The following is a 20,474-nucleotide window of genomic DNA, read 5'->3' on the forward strand; positions in this document are numbered from 1 at the left end:
ATGGTGTCTTTTATGTGTCACCCACACAAGCCACTCCAGGGGCACTGGCAACGATCTCGCTCGAAAATCCTACGGGAGCCAGTCAGGCGGTACTGGCAACGGCCACGCTCAAAATGGTGCATCTCATGTGCCACCCGCACAAGAACCAGTCCAGGGGCACTGGCAACGATCTTACTTGGCTTGCCGGGTCTTCTCACGCACAGCACATTTATATATTGTCTTGGCATCATGATAGTTGTAAATGAGCATTATTGTCAAACAAGCAATGTTGTTCGTTTTCAGTCATCCATAAAAAACATGCCATGGGGAAATATTACCTTAGAAACATGAAGGGAACCTGGCCATGGAAAATCTGCCTCAACAAATTCTGTCTGACCCATACATGCTTGGAAAAGTGGACATTAAATGATGATGATAGAAAAATCCAGTCTAACCAACAGTTTTATGGACACAATAGATTCACTAACATTAAAAGAATGGTTGTATCAGCTACAGCTTTTGAATCAGTTTCACTAGAGATCATTGTAGTAACTATTTCACTTTGTAGAAGTTATTTATTGATTTAATCTTTGCTTATTTCAGATCAGCTCTCACGATTACACATGATATTAAAGCCCTTTATGTTACGACGTGTTAAAAAAGATGTTGAGAATGAATTATCAGACAAGGTATTTTAACTGACTTTTTTGCACCCTTTCTCTTTTTCTCTCTCTCTCACTCTCTTCATATACCATCAATGTTGTCTAAATAACCATCGTTGTTGTAAAGCAATGATACCACACACGTTTCACCATTCTAATGCAATCCTGTTATAAATGGTGGAGAGTTTCTCAGCTTTTTTTTCTTTTCTACTGGTAAGTAAATCACTAACACAACTACCTGACCCATGGATGCCTTTAGTGGAGTTTACCCTGTTGTAAGCATTTGGACCAGGCTTTCAGCAGAGAGTTTTTATCACTTGTTGATGAATTTTCAATCAATCTCTACACTTTCAAAATGCCCAAAACCAGGACCAAGCTTTCTGCTCATTTCCTCATTTCTCCCATCTCTTCTCTGACATCCATAAAATCCAATCCAGCCTAGATACAATCATATACACACACACAAACTCCACTTCCTATTCCTTTTTGTGACTCAAATCTCAATCTCTGTGTATTATCTATCTTGCTATCCTGGCTACTCTCTTTTCACTCTTACTGCCATTCACCTCACCCACTTGAATATAGGCAACAAAGCTTTCATTTACTTGGACTTAAAATTTCTGTTTGTTTCTTCTAAAAGCATCTTTCTCTTCTGCTCTCCTAATGCTTCAAAGCACCACCAACTCTTTGATCCTCTCTCCTCGTGCCCTAACATCTGTCACACATTACTCCCTTCTGAATGCATCATTATCTGTGACTTCATTGCTTACACATCTTGCTCACACATCCCATATTGATGCCATCAATGCAGAAATTGAGTCTTTTGAAAAAATTTGCTTCTCTTACATAAATTCCTGACTGGCATATTCTCCAAATACTCATGATTACTTTGTCACTTTTAAGCTCAATTTCTTTCAGACCATAACCGTCTCTTCACATATTGGGTTATCTCTCCAATACTCTCAGTGGTTCACACATAGCTGCCACCAATGCAGCTTCCATAAAGCTAGATCTACTGAAGACCTACTCCCCTACATCACTCACCAGTAAGGCTTTCACTATAGAAACTATTTTATAAAAATAATGTTGTTGTCTTTGAAGTTATTGAAGCTTTCTACCATGTCTAGCATGCAGATCTCCTGTCAAAATTTCCCACCTGTAGATTCCATTCATTTCTCATCTCTTGAATCAGTAGTTTCTTGTCAGATCACACTTTTGCACTCAACTTGAGCCCTCGAGATCATTCCAAATGCTGGGCTTTATTATTTCTGACAATCTCTCATGTTGAATACCTGTCCTTATTGTAGATAGAACTATGTTTCAAAACCTGGGCCATCTCTTTACAGCTAGAAAATTAATATTTCAACCTCCAACTGATATATTACAAAAGCTCGGGTGAAGCCTTCAATGTAGTATTGTTTCCACATTTTAGATGGTGCTGTTGCTGCACACAAAGATTTAAACCACATCCAGAGAAAAGCTACTCAATTAATTGACATAAAATCAATCAAAGATGCTCTCCAACCTCTGGCTCACATACATGCTGTCTTTTCTCTCTGCCTTTTCTTCCACTACCACAGTAGCCTCAGTTCCTTGGAGCTGGCTCATTTTGTGCCAATCTTTGGTCTCTACTTCTTTCATTATTCATATAATGTCCAATCCATCATGCCCCACACTAAATTTTATGCTCAGCCTTTCTTAACTGGAATGTCTTCCTTCTGGAATTGTTTCCTTGCTCATCTCTTTCCTGTAGGTGACAACTTACAACAGCTCAAGTGGAACATTAATGGCATCAACCTCAACAGTTTTAGAGGACTTGTAAAGGCTATAGACACTGCTCCTGCAGACATAGCAAATGAAAATGTTATTAAAATATTACAAAATTTCAGTAAATGTGAGCGTATGTGAAAGACTATTGGTTAATTTTGTATATGTTGAAGCTTACTTCCAATTCTCTGACTTTCAATTGAATGATATTAACTGTTTTGCATTGTTATTTTAGATTGAGATCTTAGTGTACTGCCCATTGACCACACGACAAAGGTTACTCTATCAAGGTGTAAAGAATAAGATCTCAATTGATGACCTTCTCCATAGTTCTACAGCCAGTTCTTCTCAAGCACAGTCAACAACAAGCAGTCTAATGAATCTGGTCATGCAATTCAGAAAGGTATTAAACATCCATGAAGTTATTACACAAAATACTTTGCAACATTTAGTTCTTTTTTGTGTTTTCTATTCCAATTATGCTTGGTTTTGGGGGTTGTTTAGATAAACACAACTTGGTTACTAATATTCTCTACCCCTCCCAAAATGGGTGGTCTTGTGATAATTATCAGAAATCATTACATTTGGACAGAAGTATGAAAAGAGTTTAGGCAAGAATATGCAGGAATGACAAAAGTTTTACTGGACAACAGATTTATCCAACCCAGGCATAGCTGTGTGGTAAGAACTTTGCTTCATAACCACATGGTTCCAGTTCAGTCCCACTGCATGGCACCTAGGGCAAGCATCTTCCACTATAGTCTCAGGCTGGCTAAAGACATGTGGGTGGATTTGGTTGACAGAAACTGAAAGAAGCACATCATATGTATGTATGATCTAGGTGTGTGTGTGCTTTTGTGTATGTTTGACCTCTACAACCACTTGACAACTGGTGTTGGTTTGTTTACATCCCTGTAATTTAGTGGTTCAGCAAATGACTGATAGAATAAGTACCAGGATGAAATGAATAAGTACTGAGGTCAATTTGTTTGTCCAAACCCTTCAAGGCAGTGCCCCAGCATGGCCTCAGTACAGTGACTGAAACAGTCACGTAAAATAAAAAGATAAAACACATTTATAATGATGATTAACAACAATTCTTATTTTCAAAGCAGGTTTTTCTTTATCTTTTATTGCAAAGAAGTGATGTACGAATGCCGATAATTGAATTTAAACATAAATTATTTTGTTTAATATTCTGTTACTGAATAATCTGTATATTAATACAACAGTACCATCTTACCTGCCTACCTTCTCTGTCATAGCTAAGTACCAGTTTTATTTTATATTGAGATAATATTATAATTAATCTTTTACTATCTTTTCCTTATTACTACATGTTGTTTCATGCCAGGAATATCACTAAATATTGCTTCATGTTAAGAGTGTTGCTGCCTGCTGTTTCATACGAAGAGTAGTACTTACTGCCTATTGCATATATAATTATGTAGTTTCGTCTAAAAAATAATTTTGGGGCTGTAAAATATCTAACCCTTGGTTAACACTAGATTTATGTATTTATGTCACAAACAACTTTTTACCTCTAAATATATTTTCTTGATTTTTTTTTCTTAGGTTTGCAATCATCCAGAATTGTTTGAGAGACGAGAAGTTCGGTCACCTTTTGTTTTCAAACCAGAAGCTTATTTCATTCCTAAACTGATTTACCGGCATGGTAAGATAAATATTTGTTCCTGCTATGATTAAGGAGGAAATACATTCTAAAATATATTCATGATATAAAAGATATTGAAATGATGATATTCTGTAGAAGTATGAAATATCAAGTTTTATTATAACTGGAATACAGAAGTCTGTTGAGAAATAACTACACATAATTCAACTAGCTATCACAAACATGTGAGTATGTTGTTATGATCATAGTTGCTATGGTGATACAGAAAATTTATTTCATCTTCATGGCATAGCTGTTGATACAGAGCTCACTTTGTTACTATGTGACCTCAAGTTCTACCTCAACACATGGCACCTTCGGCAAATATCTCCTAGTGTAGCCTTAGACTGACCATTAACTTATGAGTAGAATTGGTTGATAGAAACTCTTCAAATATGTGTGTATGTGTAGATGTATTTGCATTAATGTTTACTTTCCTTGTCCTCACATGAAGTGAAAGTGTTGAGTGAAACAAAGGATGCTGATATTTGTTGCCATTTCTTGCTAACAAAACTTCCTATAGCTTTATGTTTTCAAAGAGAAGTGAAATGAAAATCAGTCATTATTTGAAAAATGGTTAAGGATTAGTGACAGAAAAGGCACCAAGCTGTAAAACAGTTCTTCAAGTAACTACAACCAAGATGCATTTTACAACACTACCTCAACATTCTTTATCCCTCATTTGATTTGATAGGTCTTCAGTGTATGTTGTGTCTTTGCCAATAACATCAATGCAGTTAAATTGTCTTCATCTTCCATTAGGGTGTGCAGGTCTCCAAAATATAACATTTGTTACAGCCTGTGTTCAGCATGATAGCAATGGCCTGCAAAGCTTATTCTGCATTATGCAATAAAATAAAGATGGGTAGAATCTATCCATTAATCTCTTTAGTCTTGTGCTCATGCTATGAGATGTTTTGAACTTTCAAGAGAAGCCTGTTATACATACAATCAAAGTGATCTGGAAACTCTTTCAAAGTCTGGGTTTAGCTCCTTAAAGAAGGAAGCTATCTACTTGTGCTGTGAAGAAGACTTAGTCATATTGACTTGGAAATGCTTGATTGCCAAATGTTTTGAAGTGTGTTACAGGCACTCTAGACTTACCATTTCCATGCAATAAGTTTTCCTTATTGTCGGTATTATAGAAACCAAGGTACTTGAATCACTGACTTCCCTAGTTGTATGCCATGATTGAAACAAGTTGGCAGGTGGCTTCCATCCTTATTGATGGTCATTTACTTGGTCTTCTTTGCTTTAAGAATCAGACTGATTTTTTACTGCAGCATCCTCAAGGAGTGTTAAAGTCTTACACATCACATTATTGACGAGCTATGAGGTAGATCATCAGCATAGTCATAGTCAGAGAGATACAAGCTCTCTGCTGATGTCTTGATAGTTTCTCCTGGATGGCGAGGTTTTTGTCTTGGATGGACTGTAGTTGTCCACTATAATTACAAAGAGAAAAGTTTCTATGGTAGGTCTCTGAAGGATTCTTGATTTGTTGGAAATGCTTTAGTTTGACTGTCTCTGCTCTGCACAAAGCTTGGTGGGTTTTTATACATGATATTAATGGTTTTGACAATCTTATTTGACATATCAACAAAATATGTAGCATGACTCTTCTGTTAGCACTATAAAGGTGCACTGCCAATTTATATGGTGATTATTCTCCCGAGTAGACTTCGGAATCCACATTGGTTAGTTGCCAATTTATAATGGCGTGTGTATTGAGAAGAATGACAAGTGGCAATTTATAACAGTGGAAAATTACCTGTAACAATTAGATAATTTAATCTGTTTATAACATGTTCAACTTGAAAATACAAATATTTCTTTAGCAGGAATCTGTGGTGGTAAATCCATCACTTATAACTTAATTATAAGTATTTTATCATAATACATAACTTCTAGCTCAGACTACACTGTGGTGAGTTATATACACCAGGATTTTGAACATACATGTATGTTGAATATAAATAAGCTTGCTCTTTTTCACCCCTATAATAACAGTTTCAATGATTACAGAAATAAATTTCATCAACAAGTTGAAGAAATGAAGATAAAGAAATCATTTACTAAATTAATTTATTTACGTACATAGGAATCTGTGGTGATAAATCTGTCACTTATAACTTAATTATAAGTATTTTTATCACCATACATAAATTCTAGCTCAGACTACGTAAACGCTGTGGTGAGTTATATACACCAGGACGCTGAGCGTGCATGTATGTTGAATATAAATAAGCTCACTCTTTTTCACCGCTAGTCAAAAGAAGACTGTCATAGAGAGTTACAACATAAAAATTGTATGGTTAATGTTTACATGTATTATCTAATTCTTTCATAACTAAGCTACAAAGAATTTTAAACAACAATTCAAAATAGCCTTGTTGAATTAGACAAAAAGACTTGGCATCGTAATAACCAAATCTCAGGAAAGTGAGTGTCGTAGAATCAAGTGACAACCAACAAACACTGATTTATTTCCCAAAAATCAGGGTTTTATAATTGTTGATATCTGAATTCTAAGAACCATATTTCGTGAAAGTTAGAATTCAAATATGGGCAGTAATTTTAACCAATGGGAAACTGATAATTATACCTATTCGGCCATGATGTCATATCACCTCCAATAAAAGTTTATTAAGATTTGCTACAACACTATCAAATACACAATTGATGCCTTTTGCTTAGTCACTGGAATAAAATAAGTGAGTAAAACAATACATTAATATATATTCATTCAACTCATGTTAGCACTGGAAAACGGACATAAAACAAATGAATGAACTTTAAATGAGACTACTAAACACTATACATTCAGTATTGCTACATATTTTTAGGTCAAATTATTTTGTACACAATCGAACAACTATCATTATTTATTTGCTGGGGTTTTTTTCTCTTTCTTTGCAAGAGTATTTTGAATATATATCCTTTTTTTCAATCTCGTTCTTAGCATGTCTTTGTAAGATCCTTTACTAACTGAATAAATTAATTACATATTTCAGGAATTCTTCACAGATCGTTAGCAGCAAAAATGAAGATTTTACACAACAAATTGTACATACATTGTTCCCATTACATTCACAAATCTCTCCACAGTTCTTCCTCAGGTAAGAGCAATTTTTAGAATTATTAAACATTTTTAGATTATGATATCCCATTGGAAGATATAGTAAATGTCTAGTGAGAGAGCTGCTGTTAATTTAAGTAATCAAAGTGTTGGATTTAAAAAGGGAATGAAGGTTATATCTTGTACAGGACACAGAAAGTGGTGGGTGGGAATAGCTTAGTTGTTGATGGAGAAAAGAAAGAAAATAGAATATTTTTGATGCTAAAATAGGTAGAGTTACAAATTAGCACAAGATCCATTTGGTTTTATTGTATTCTGTAGAGAGGGGTTGGGGCCCAGAAGACTTGCTCGCTACACTTTGTAAAAGGTTTTGCTGATATTAAGTATGACAGCCTTCATTTTGTCAGTTTTCTAAAACTGAAGCGATTTAGTACCGAGTTTGACTTTTCAAAATTCATGGCAATTGTTTTTGAGGAGGAGTAGAGGAATGTTTTTGGTTGCTATTTATGATTTCACCTATTTTATTGCTGTTAGAATGAAGGAGGTAGTTAAGCTGGCGCTTGCAAGTTCAAAAGAGTTGGTTGGAGGCAAGAGGTATATGAAAACTCATACTTCATGACTTTGAGTGGATACATATGGAGAAAGAAGATAGATTTAACCATTTTGATGCCATCCCACCTGAGATTGAACTGGTTTTATGATACAAGCTTTAACAAAAGGGTAAATTGGTGTGCATTGTTTAAAGGTAACAGTTGGGATAGCATTGCAGCTTCTTGGCATGGTAAGAGAGTGTATAATCTTTTTAGTTTCTCAGCTGTGGATATGAAATGGTAGAGTAAAAGCAACAGAAAAGGAGTGAATGGAGAGGAATGTATTTCTGTTGGATATTACCAAATATTGATATCCATCTAAGAAGAGAAATGGAAGATCATCCAAAATTGGCAGAGAAATAAGAATGGAAATCAGTGGGTTTATAAAAGAGAGATGGAGTGGTCAAATCAAATAGTGATGTCCAGAAAGTTAACAGAAATGTTAGAGATGGTAAATGAGAATTCTAGGGCAAGTTGGAAAGAGTTAATGAAAGTGAAGAAGTTGAACTTTTTCATCACTTTGATTGTGTGTCAGGCAAGTGCTGCTGATATAGTTGTTAATATTGTGATGAGAGCTTTAGGGTGTGAAGGCGCATGACTCAGTGGTTGGAGTGTCAGGTTCATGGTCATGAAGTTATGAGTTTGATTCCCAGACCAGAGTGTGTATTGTGTTCTTGAAAAAGACACTTCATTTCACATCACTCCAGTTCAATCAGCTGCAAAAATGAGTTGCAACATCACTGATGCCAAGCTGTATTGGCTTTTGCCTTTCCTTTGGATAATATTGGTGGCGTGGAGAGGAGAGGTTGGTATGCATGGACAACTGCTGCTCTTTCATAAACAACCTTGCCAGGACTTGTGCCTCAGAAGGTAACTTTCTAGGTGCAATCCTATGGTCACTCATGACTGGAGGGGGACTTTTAGAGCTTTAGGGTGAGTCTAGTGCAGCAGATAGAGAGTTGGGCCTCAACATAACCAGCAGATGGTATAAATGGGACACATCCAAGTGAATTGAAATCTTTTTACATTGTCACAGCATGACTTGATACTTTGTACTCATGCTCAGTGTTTTTGTTTGTTTTTTCATGCCTCTACTTCGATTGTCGATGTGTATCTTATTTTACTGTAAACCTGATTTATTCTTATATTTTTGTTTAATTAGGATCATCTGTAAATAGTCTCTTTTCATTCATCCGTTTCACCGATATGAGCCCTCAGCAACTTGAAAATCAAATGTGTGGTAGCCTTTTAGCCCGGTGAGAATTATTTAATTTTTAATGTCTCTTTCTTAGTTCCTTATTCACTCATTTATGATGTCTCATAGGTGGCAGTTTTGACCTGTACGTTAAACTAACAAAACACACTTGACCTTTAAATAACTGTCCCCTGCTTAACCTTTTTGATACCAGCCCACCTGAAACCATCTCTGCTTCTGATACAAACTTCCCATTTTAAAGTGATCTAAATTAAATCCTGCCATCAAACTTTTGTTAGTTTATGTTCCAAACATAAATAACGGCCACGTTATTTTACTAAATTCTCCATTATTTTCAAAATTAATTGAAACAAAGGCAATGTATTTCAACAGAAATATGATAACAAAAGGGTTAAAAGGTAAAATTTAGTTATTTAAAGTGAAGTGTGCTAGACCAGTTGAATGTCAAGTTTTACTATAGACACAGTTGAATATTGGTAACATGTTTAATAGTAAGTTGACTGCACAACTAGTGTTTCTTTTTTATATAAACTAAACATCTTATAATCATTCTTTGCTGTAATTTTAAATAAAATTAATTCAGTTTATAAATTAAAACTAAATTTTATGCTATATCACATAAATACACCTTGTAATTAATGTAAATTTTAATATTTTTCAAGCAAAATTCCTGAATGTTAAAACTAAGTATTTACAATAAGTTTGGCTTGTCTTCATATTAGATAATCTCTGAATGTTAAAGCTCAACTCGAAAGCTTTCCTTTATACTTAGTATCAATCAAAAGCATATAAAGGACAATTATTTATAGAATATATATATATATATTTTCATCATCATCGTTTAACGTCCGCTTTCCATGCTAGCATGGGTTGTTTATTTTTCATTATCTCTAATTATTTTCTCTTTAATATTTATCCAGGTGGTTGGCTGTGTTTCTGTGTCTGAAATCTGCTTACAGGATTTATGCAGAACAGTACTCTCATTCATTTACTAAAACTCCTAAATCAAAAAATTCAGACCTTTTCTTGTTGGCTCCACTTAGAACTGTTTTTTATCCTAATTTGAGTGCCAGTGAAAACCTTCGAAAATTTGTATTTACCAGCTACCTCAGTCAGGTGTATAGTCATATGACACATGTCATTCACTACATGCCAGAAACAGTGGCTCACAGATTAATACGATACAAAGCTCAAAGACTAAGTATTCAAAAGAAGTCTCCTAAAAGCCCAACAGTCTCACCAATTAAAGTAAGTATATCATATGTCTCTTGTGTGTGTGTTCTAGCAATGCTTTTTGTAACATAATTCATACTAGTGTAAATGTTCAACCATATTTGATGTCATCCTAACTGGCATAAAAACAAAACCTGTCAACAATACATTTAGCAATTCAGAGTGTGTTTGTAGTATGTACAATGTAGATTTATTCTATCTTTCTCCGGCTTGAAGAGTCCTGAAAACATCTTAGAACATAGAATACAATAAAACTAAAAGTTGTGAAGTGATAAATTAATCATTGTGCATCACTGTAAGATGTATAATACTAAAAGGATCATCAACTCATTAAATAGGTGTTCCATCATCATCATAAACTGAAAACACCACCACACAACATACTTTTGTCCTGTTGATGGTAGATGTAAACTGAGACACACACACATGATGATCTATTATCAGTTTCCACCTACCAAATCTACTCACAAGGCTTTGGTTGACCCAGAGCTATTGTAGAAGACACTTGCCCAATGTATCATACAATGGGACTGAACACAAAACCACATGGTTGAGAAGCCAATAAACACACAGTTATGCCTGTGCCTATACTGATGTGTGTGTGTGTATGTTAAGTAATATACTATATGTATATGTATGCATTTAAGTTGTACAATGTTTTCTGAATCTCTTAAATGTAATTAATTCTTTCAGAAACCAGCCTTAAATGTTGATGTCAATGATTTACCTGTTCATCCACACCGAATGAGACGACCATATGTTTTCCAATGCCAACCAACTTGTATGCCTACTTTCTTGACAAAATTAATACCAAAAGTAAATAATTATATTTATAATTGTACCTTCATCTTCATGTGCTAATGCAAATTACTTAAATATTTAAATGTGATAATATATCATTAAACATGTCAGCAGTACAAGTACTTGAAAAACACTATTAACCATTTAACATTTAAACTGGCCATATCAGGCCCAAATATACACTACCTTATTTTATGTTCAAACTGGCTAGATCTGACCTCTCAAACCTACCCTACAACATCATTTTAAAAATAAAGAACCACGTGATAATGCATGATAAATTCGATATAATGTGAATAAATAAGCATTAGATTTGACAGGGTAATCTGAATTATACAGGGTCAGTTCTATAATAAATGTGTTGTTAAAATCACTAGTTTGAAACTTCAGATCAATCTGCTGCTACTAGGCTATATAGGTTTGCCTTATTAGATATCATTGGTGTTTTCTGTTACTTAGTGATATAGTTTTCTGTGCCATAAATTCAGTGACAGTCTGGATGTAGTTAAAGGACTCATTGATTCTGATGGCAACAAAGGGTTTCACTATGGAAACAGCAGGGTGTATAAAAGGTGTATGAAAAGTACATAGTAGTGAGACATGAGCATTGAATGAGGAAGTTTTGTGAATTATGTACTGTCAGATGCATAACATTTAAGTTGCATGGAAAGAAGAGCACCAGGAAGCGTGGTCATACCACAGTTAACATCTGGTGCAAATGGAAGGTGATTGGTCTGTTTTAAAATGTCATATACTGGCTGTGGAAAGTAATTATTGCAGGAAACTAAAGAAGATATTACAAGAACAGAAAGTTGTGTAAATATGTCTTCAGCTCAAGCTAGCATAGAAAAATTGCTATTAAAACTTGATGAGAAAGAGAAGGGTTTTTGACTTTAGATATGTTTTTTATTCACTTTCAGAGCTTTTCTTTATTTGATTGATTTCAATCATTGAACTACAGCCATACTGGAGTTCTACTTTCAAGGGTTGTTAATTAGTCATAGCAGTCCTAGCTTTTATTTCTGTCTGGTAGTTATTTTTATCATTCTGTATTTTACTGACTGGCTGAGTTACCATTTTAACTCTTCACTGGCTTAGGTTTAACTGGTGGTGTTTTATGAATCACATAAATACAGACACCAGCACATACACATAGAGGCTTCTGAACAATTTCCACCTACTACATTCCACTCACCTGGTATTGATAAACCCAGGTCACAGTAGAAGACTTTTTTCCCAATGCACCTCATAGTGGCACACACTTGAACCCAGACCTATGTGTTGTAGTTAACTGCACTGCCATTTCTGTACCTAATAACTAATAAGATTATGAAGAATCTGCCATAAAACTATTTAAAAGTATTTTCAGTTCCATATTTGGAATATAAGAAAAAAAAAGGATGAAAGTTTCTATTTTACATCTATTTATTTAAATCATACTTTATGGTTTTTCAAATATTTTCATTATATTTTTCAGATGCAAGTTCTCCCTGCAGGTTGGTACTCTGTTGATCGCAGTGCTGCCTGGGATAGACAAAGAGAACTTGATTGTGATACACCTTCATTTAAACTTTGTCTCAAATTTGGAATTGAAGACACTCCTTACAGAACAAGATCAAAAGCTTATTTCATACCCCCTGAAAGGGCAGGTCTCTTTGCATCTTATCCTCAACATGGTTGGTCTGGCATACTGGTTCCAGGTTAGTTCTTCGTATATGATGTGATGACAATTAAAAATTATTGAATTAAATTTCTACAATGTTTTACATTACTATTATTATTAAGGTGACAAGCTGGCAGAATCGTTTATGCGCCAGGCAAAATGCTTAGCGGCATTTCACCTGTCTTTACATTCCGAGTTCAAATTCTGCCAAGGCTGACTTTGCTTTTCATCCTTTCAAGATTGATTAAATAAGTACCAATTGAGGACTGGGTCTATCTAATCAAATTAGCCCTTCTCCTAACTTACTAGCCTTGTGCCAAAATTTGAAACCATTATTATTACAACGATGACAACAATGCAGCAGCAATCTGGCAAAACCATGAGCATACCTGACAAAATGCTTAGTGACATTTCTTCGGGTTTTACATTCTCAGTTCAAATTGCACTAAGGTCAATTTTACCTTTCATAGTTTCAGGATAGACAAAATAAGTACCAGCACTGGGAGTGATGTAATCGACTAACCCTGTCCCTACCCCTGTCTAAAAAAATTTCAGGGCTTTGTGCTTATTGCAGAAAGAACTAGAAAAGCACTCAGAGAGCGCAGACCTCCGCCAAGCAGCTCATTTCCACCCATATACATGCATGCTGAAAATTGCCCAATTTCTGAAACCAACGCCGGCAAAAACATAACCTCCTCCCATACTTATCTTGACCATCATCATCATCAACACTGTCTCTGCTTTCACCACAATCAGTTTCTTTACATTGTTGAAAATCCATTATCCGTTACTCATGGGACTGAGATTGTTGCAGATTTCTGATTTTTCTAATTTCAGAGTTCTTTATTAAAAAAAAAAAAAAATTGCATCTACAAAACAGAACAGTTTGAGGATAGAAACCAGGTCTAAACACCTCAATTGTCACCCTTGTAGTAAATATCATTTCGAAAAATTTTTTCAGCTAATAAAATGTTGAATGAACTGACAGGGTAGTTTTAGAGAAAATTTTAATTCTTGTTCAGATTCATTACTTCATTGCTTTAACTATTTTGTGTTTGTATTTTAGACAAAGAAACATTGGTGACAGATGCTGGCAAGCTTACTGTATTGGATTCATTGTTACACAGATTAAAGAAAGATGGTCATCGAGTATTAATATATTCACAAATGACACGTATGATTGACCTATTAGAGGTAAATCTTACCTTTTTTTCTTTTGCAACTTATTCTTTCTATTACTTGTTTCAATCATTGAACTGCAGCCATGCTGGGCTACCGTTGTGAAGAGTTTAGTCAAGCAAATCAACTCCCCAGTACTTATTTTCTAAGTCTGGCACTAATTCTATCAGTGTCTTTTGCCAGTCCACTAAATTATAGATATGTAAACAACTAACACCAATTGTCAAGCAGTGAGAAGGGAGACTCAACATAAACACAAAGACACGTACATACATATATATATATGTATGTATCATTGTTATTATGTTAAACTGTCGTATGTCCAAACTTGGCCAAATGCGTTTTTTTTGGGGGGGGGGGGGTCAATATTTTTGCTTGCAATAGCTGGTTCTTTTGGTCAAACTATTGTATCTCCAGCTGCTTCAGATGCCAAGATATCAAAACTTGTTAAAGTGTAGTAAGATGAATGGTTTTGCTATGGAATAGTGGAACTATTTTTCGTTTTCTGAAAAAGCAACATTTTGGACTTACAACTCTTTTGTGTAATAGCCACAATATATCTATCTCATGCATTCAGAAACTGAGTTGCCGATTTTGACATATGGGATATCAAAAGATTCAGTAATTTTTTGGCTACCAAATGAACTTTTTCATTTACATAGTTTTTATGTTATCTCAGCAATCAGCTTTAGTTATTTGAAAGACACTACTCTACAATGACCAGGTTTCATTAGAAAGTGAAAATAGTTTCACACTTTCAATTTCAACCAAAATTACAAAGCGTTGCATTACAAGAGTGAGGATGTGTGAATAATGAAAGTAATGTTTCTCCGAATTATTCACATCTCTACTATAATAAAGAAAGCTACTTATCTACAGGGTTCATCATAATTTTGAAATATCTATAAAAACAACAAGAGCTTGTTTATTTTTATGTTTTTTGATTTATTATTAGTGTTGCTTAATCTTTTGCTACAATCACTGTTTCTTTTCAGATATCAGAAAAAGTTAATTAAAATTCCTTAAAATGACAGATCTATTGAACTTTCAAAGAGGTCAAATTCTTGGTGCTCGTACAGCAGGGGCTAGCGTAACAAAAACAGCTGAAACGTTTGGTGTATCAAGAAGTACTGTCTCAAAAGTAATGACAGCCTTTGAGAAAGGGAAAAACTTTGTCAAAACATGATTGGGGGTGTAATATGCCTATTCTAATCTTAGGTGATTACAGGCACGGAATTGTACCATCGATAGAGAAGTGATAAGTTTTAGGGGATGTGATGTGAGGGAAATGATTGACAGGACAGAGCCCCACACATAGCCTCAACTGTTTTATTGATATATACGTAGTGATTGTGTCCTGTTGATGGAGGTACATAGTTGGTCAGTTCATCATTGAAGAATTTTACTTATAGTATTCAAGTTATTTAAAAATATCTCTTTTACTCTTTTACTTGTTTCAGTCATTTGACTGTGGCCATGCTGGAGCACTGCCTTTAGTCAAGCAAATCGACCCCAGGACTTATTCTTTGGAAGCCTAGTACTTATTCTATCAGTCTCTTTTGCCGAACCGCTAAGTTATGGGGACGTAAACACACCAGCATCAGTTGTCAAGAGATGTTGGGAGGACAAACACAGACACACAAACATGTACACACACATACATATATACGACAGGCTTCTTTCAGTTTCCGTCTACCAAATCCACTCACAAGGCTTTAGTCGGCCCGAGGCTATAGTAGAAGACACTTGCCCAAGGTGCCACGCAGTGGGACTGAACCCGGAACCATGTGGTTGGTAAGCAAGCTACTTACCACCCAGCCACTCCTACGCCTAATTTGTTGAACTTCATACACGACAGAGGTCTTATGCAATGTATTTATCATATACCAGCACATGTAACTATAAATACACACATATAACAAACTCAGGTCTTATTGTATTGTTTGATAACATTTGATATTATATCACTGTCTGTATTATTTTGCTTCTATATATATATTTATTATATATCTTATTTTCTTCTCTCTTTCAGGAATATATGTGGCACCGTAAGCATACATATATGAGGCTAGATGGCTCATCAAAAATATCTGAGAGAAGAGATATGGTTGCTGATTTCCAAAACCGATCTGACATATTTGTATTTCTTTTGAGTACAAGAGCAGGAGGTCTTGGCATTAACCTCACTGCTGCTGATACTGTAAGTACCGCCAGTCTTTCTTTCAAAAACTTCAGTTACACTTTATTGCTTCCTTTTAGTAGTGTTTTACTATTTGTTATAATATAATCTATTACTTAATATTTGTGCTTTAATATATTTACTGTAACTAAGGCGGCAAGCTGGCAGAATCATTACTGTGCCAGACAAAACGCTTTGTCCATCTTTACATTCTGAGTTCAAATTCCACCAGGGTCAGTTTTGCGTTTTGTCCTTTCAGGGTCAATTAAATAAGTACCAGTTAAGCACTGGGAGTCAATGTCATCGACTTGTCCCTTCCCCCAAACTTGATGGCCTTGTGCCAAAATTTGAAACCAATATGTTTACTGTAACATAAAATTCTAGTTAGATGAATTCTGTTATTGCTATTTGTATCATTATTGCTGTTTTTTTGTTTTCTCTGTAATTGTTGTTTTTATTGATGAAAATCTTTTGATAAAGCAAACATGACAGTTATGAACCAAGAGCAATCTTTAAAAAATATTTTCAATTTTTAAACACTTGAAATTTTAACCTGTTAGCAGCAATCAACTTTAATCCAAACATAAACTTAAGTGTTTCTCAAATTACTTGTTTGTCTCCACTATCTGAATGTGAATGGTTTAATTAAATATTTATTCTATAATCTTACCTTAAATGTCTATTAACTAAGTGTGACCAACTGTATATCCTACAAACTAGTTAGAGATTACTATTGTAATTAATTGTTATGATAGGAGCAAGTGTGGCAATGTGGTAAGAAGTTTCCTTCTCAGCTACATGGTTTCTGGTTCAGTACCACCACATGGGAAGTGTTTTCTACTGTAGCCACAGATTGATCAAAGCCTTGTAAGTGGATTTGATTGACAGAAACTGAAAGAAGCCCATTGTATATATGTATATAATGTGTATGTGCTAGTGTCTCCTTCCTTTGACATCCTATAACAGTTGTAATAGTTAAAGATAAGTGTTTCCAATCTTCCATAGAAACATGTCTGGTCATGGGGAAATATTACTTTGGCAACAGGAAGGGCATCCAGCCATAGAAAATCCACTTCAACAAATTCCATCCAACCCATACAAGCAAGAAAAAGTGAACAGTAAAACAACGATAATGGTAGATAAGAAATAGATTAAATAATGATCTACCATCAAATTTTAAATAATTGCTGTGAAGTAAATGAACAAGAAATTGAATTTTTCCCCATCACTAAAATAAAAACAGATGAACTAATCAATTGTGATCTGTGTTATGTTTTCAAAGATTCTGTTAATAGATTAATTCTTATGGCTATTGCATGTGTTCTGGAATTCAGGTGATATTTTACGACAGTGACTGGAACCCCACTGTGGACCAACAAGCTATGGATCGAGCTCATCGCCTCGGACAGACTAAACAGGTCACTGTCTATCGTCTCATCTGCAAAGGAACTATTGAAGAACGCATTCTCCAAAGAGCCAAAGAGAAAAGTGAGGTGAGTAACTTAAATATGCTTGATACATGTATAAATATATAAAAGATGACCTTAAGTATTCTTTATGTAAATATACCTGAACTTTTTAGCATTTAAACTGGTCATGTCTGGCCAAAATATTCTACTTGTTTTATGTTCAAACTGGCCAGATCTGGTCTCTCACACCAATAGAACATTGTCATTATTCTAAGCAATGTGAATAAACATTACATTTGAAAGTGTAATGTAAATGCAAAGGAGTTAATGTAAATTGTTACTCCAAATATCCTTCCTTCATTACAGAAGGAAGTTTACAATTTTTCGATTAACTTCTTGCAGCAAAGATAAATACTAACTACGTAGGTAGTAGAAACAAACAATCCCTTTTAAAAGTAGTTTTGAATTGTTGTGCTTTGTCTCAGGTCAAATTGATCAGTCACAGGTATATGATCCAAAGCATTCCATATCTTTTTACCTTTTCATTCTTTTCAAATAGTGTATATGTAACTATATTATCCAGTGAGTCCCTTCCTTTGTAATATATAATTTCTTCAAGATTTAGCTGCTATATTTGGCAGGTTAAACAACCACATAAAAGCTGCCCTTTTGTTTCATGTTTTCAAATTGCTTGTCGTGGCTGCTAATAATGCTGCCTAGAGACCAAATTACAACACTGCATGGAGACCCAATTACGACACTGTTTAGAGGCCTAATTACAAAACTACTGTCTAGAGGCACAGTTACAGCTCCAGCTGGAGGCCCACTTACAACAACCATCTAGGGGCCCAATTACAACACCATGTCAAAGCTCAATTACAACACAGTCTAGAGGCAGTAAATATTCTGTAAATTTTGTATTGCTAGCATGCATTCAAACTCAGATACTGAGTAGAGCTGTGATTAACACTGGTTCCAATTAGTCAAATCAGTGCATTTTAGGGCATCTTTTGTTATCTCAGCCATTGAAAAAGAAGCTTATAAATCCACTTTCTGAAAACTTGTGCCTATTTCCCCTTTATTTTGTTGATACACACTAATTCAAACAGAAGTTTCTTTTAAATTTATGCACATGTTTTTTCTGAATGGATTCTTGTGAGACAAATGACTTAGAAATGTTTTGCAACTGAAACAATTTAAGCATTCTATCAAACATTGATCTTCTTAAGAACTCTTTGCAAACATTTGGACAATTTCTGTTCCCATTCTCACCCTAAGAACTTTTAACATGACTAAATTTATACCACCTAGATGAATTTTTTCTTCACATGTCAGCACACAAACTTTGCTAACATCTCTTTGTCTTTTATACTTTGGCTTGTGAAGTGAATTTTTAGGAGTTATTGTCCAATCCAACCCACAAGGTCTAGTTTATGCTTCAGTCTGGCCTGCAAAGCCACTTGAGTTTGACACGCCTAATTTAGAGGCCCAATTGGAGCATAAATCTTGGGAATTGTTAATTTTATTTGTTATTTTTGTAATCGCTATCAAAACCTGTTACTTTTCCACATCTTTTTGTGTAGATACAACGTATGGTAATCAGTGGAGGAAACTTCCGTCCAGATACACTGAAACCAAAAGAAGTTGTTTCCTTATTGATTGATGATGATGAAATGGAAACAAAATGTAAGTTCTGATTCTTTTCTTTATTTTGGTTAACTAGAGAGGGAAAGGTCAGTGACCAGATTGTTGAGATTAATGTAGTTGATAGATAAATTTGTACTTATATAGAACATCATCTGGGCAGAAGAGAAATTACAGAAGACTGCTGTATTTTGTACAAATACAGAAACTGGGGTGAGACATTGTATGAATGATAGGTGGGAGAGGGACAGGAAGATCAAGTTAGACAGGGAATAAGCAGCTTGCTAGTTCAAAGATGCTATGTTCATTGTAGTAGAAGTAACAAGGAGAAGAAAAGTAAATTTGTGAGAGATTTTTTTCCTTTAACTGAATGGCAGTTTTATGATGTAATTGACCATGTTTAAGATATGTTAACAGTTAAAATGGGTACCATTTATGCTTTATACAGAATTAAAAACCAATCAGACCTAAATTATTTTCTTGCACTACAGAGAAAGTCTGATCTTTATGTATGGTTTTAAGCATCAGCAATTGTGAGGATTTACATCTGTAGTAACTTTGAGAGTTTTAGCTGTATAGGGAAAGTGTGAGGAAGGATAGTTACAGAAGAACGTTGTCAAGGATTCTGCTCAGCAATGTTATCCAGGACATTACTTAAGGCTCTAGGTGACTTCTGATAGCTTACAAAGGGGTGTATCTTCAATATGTAGGGGTGTGCTATAAGAACTAATAGCAAGTAGTTAATGTACAGTGTGAGTGACATAGCCGAACTTCAACACGCCAGTGTTAAGGTAATATTTATCCCCACTTAAACGGAGATGTTCAATAAGGACAAATATTACTGCAGTAGTTACCATGGGAGAAAATCTGATATCGGCCTTTTGGTGCAAAATGCACTCTTGTTTATATCCCTAGCAGGGAGATAAATCCCTGCTACCTCTAGTGCCAAGACCACCAGACCACATGATTTTGCCCTTGTTTGGTCTTAACAAGGATGGGCACTTGACCACTAGAGACAGCAGCAATTCATCTCTTTGCCAGCAATATATAAATTGACAGTACCAAAACAGGTGCTGGTTTCACGATTAACAAATTAGCTTGTTAAAAAAAAATGTATATTAGCGACAGAGGTAGTATTAATGCAGAGAGGTAATATCCATCCCCATTTAAACGTGGATGTTCTGTTAGAACAAACTTTACTGCAGTAGTTTCCATGAGAAACCAGAGCAGTGTGTTCTGACAAGAAATTTCCAGGGCAAGAGACGACAGTGTCTGGTGGGCAGTGAAGATAATGAGATATTATCAGGACCAGTCTGGTTGGAGTTTTTATATTTGGCATATCTCTCTATCTCTCTCTCTCTCTCTCTCCCTCTCTCTCTCAGTAGAAAAACAGAGTTT

General features: G+C 35.0%; 1 protein-coding gene across 2 annotated transcripts in view; it reads left to right on the forward strand.

The window, feature by feature from the left end:
- LOC106873568 (chromatin-remodeling ATPase INO80) overlaps positions 1-20,474 on the forward strand; it is a 78,177-nt gene that overhangs the window by 45,998 nt on the left and 11,705 nt on the right. For both annotated transcript variants that reach the window (XM_052968870.1, XM_014921000.2), the window contains exons 20-31: positions 583-668; positions 2,644-2,811; positions 3,984-4,083; positions 7,098-7,202; positions 8,915-9,008; positions 9,889-10,216; positions 10,895-11,017; positions 12,480-12,702; positions 13,732-13,859; positions 15,877-16,044; positions 17,358-17,516; positions 19,016-19,118. In XM_052968870.1, coding sequence (XP_052824830.1) covers positions 583-668; positions 2,644-2,811; positions 3,984-4,083; positions 7,098-7,202; positions 8,915-9,008; positions 9,889-10,216; positions 10,895-11,017; positions 12,480-12,702; positions 13,732-13,859; positions 15,877-16,044; positions 17,358-17,516; positions 19,016-19,118 — 1,785 coding nt within the window. The remainder of the gene's footprint in view (positions 1-582; positions 669-2,643; positions 2,812-3,983; positions 4,084-7,097; positions 7,203-8,914; positions 9,009-9,888; positions 10,217-10,894; positions 11,018-12,479; positions 12,703-13,731; positions 13,860-15,876; positions 16,045-17,357; positions 17,517-19,015; positions 19,119-20,474) is intronic.

Source organism: Octopus bimaculoides, chromosome 6 (genome assembly GCF_001194135.2).
Source record: "Octopus bimaculoides isolate UCB-OBI-ISO-001 chromosome 6, ASM119413v2, whole genome shotgun sequence".
Taxonomy (NCBI): domain Eukaryota; kingdom Metazoa; phylum Mollusca; class Cephalopoda; order Octopoda; family Octopodidae; genus Octopus; species Octopus bimaculoides.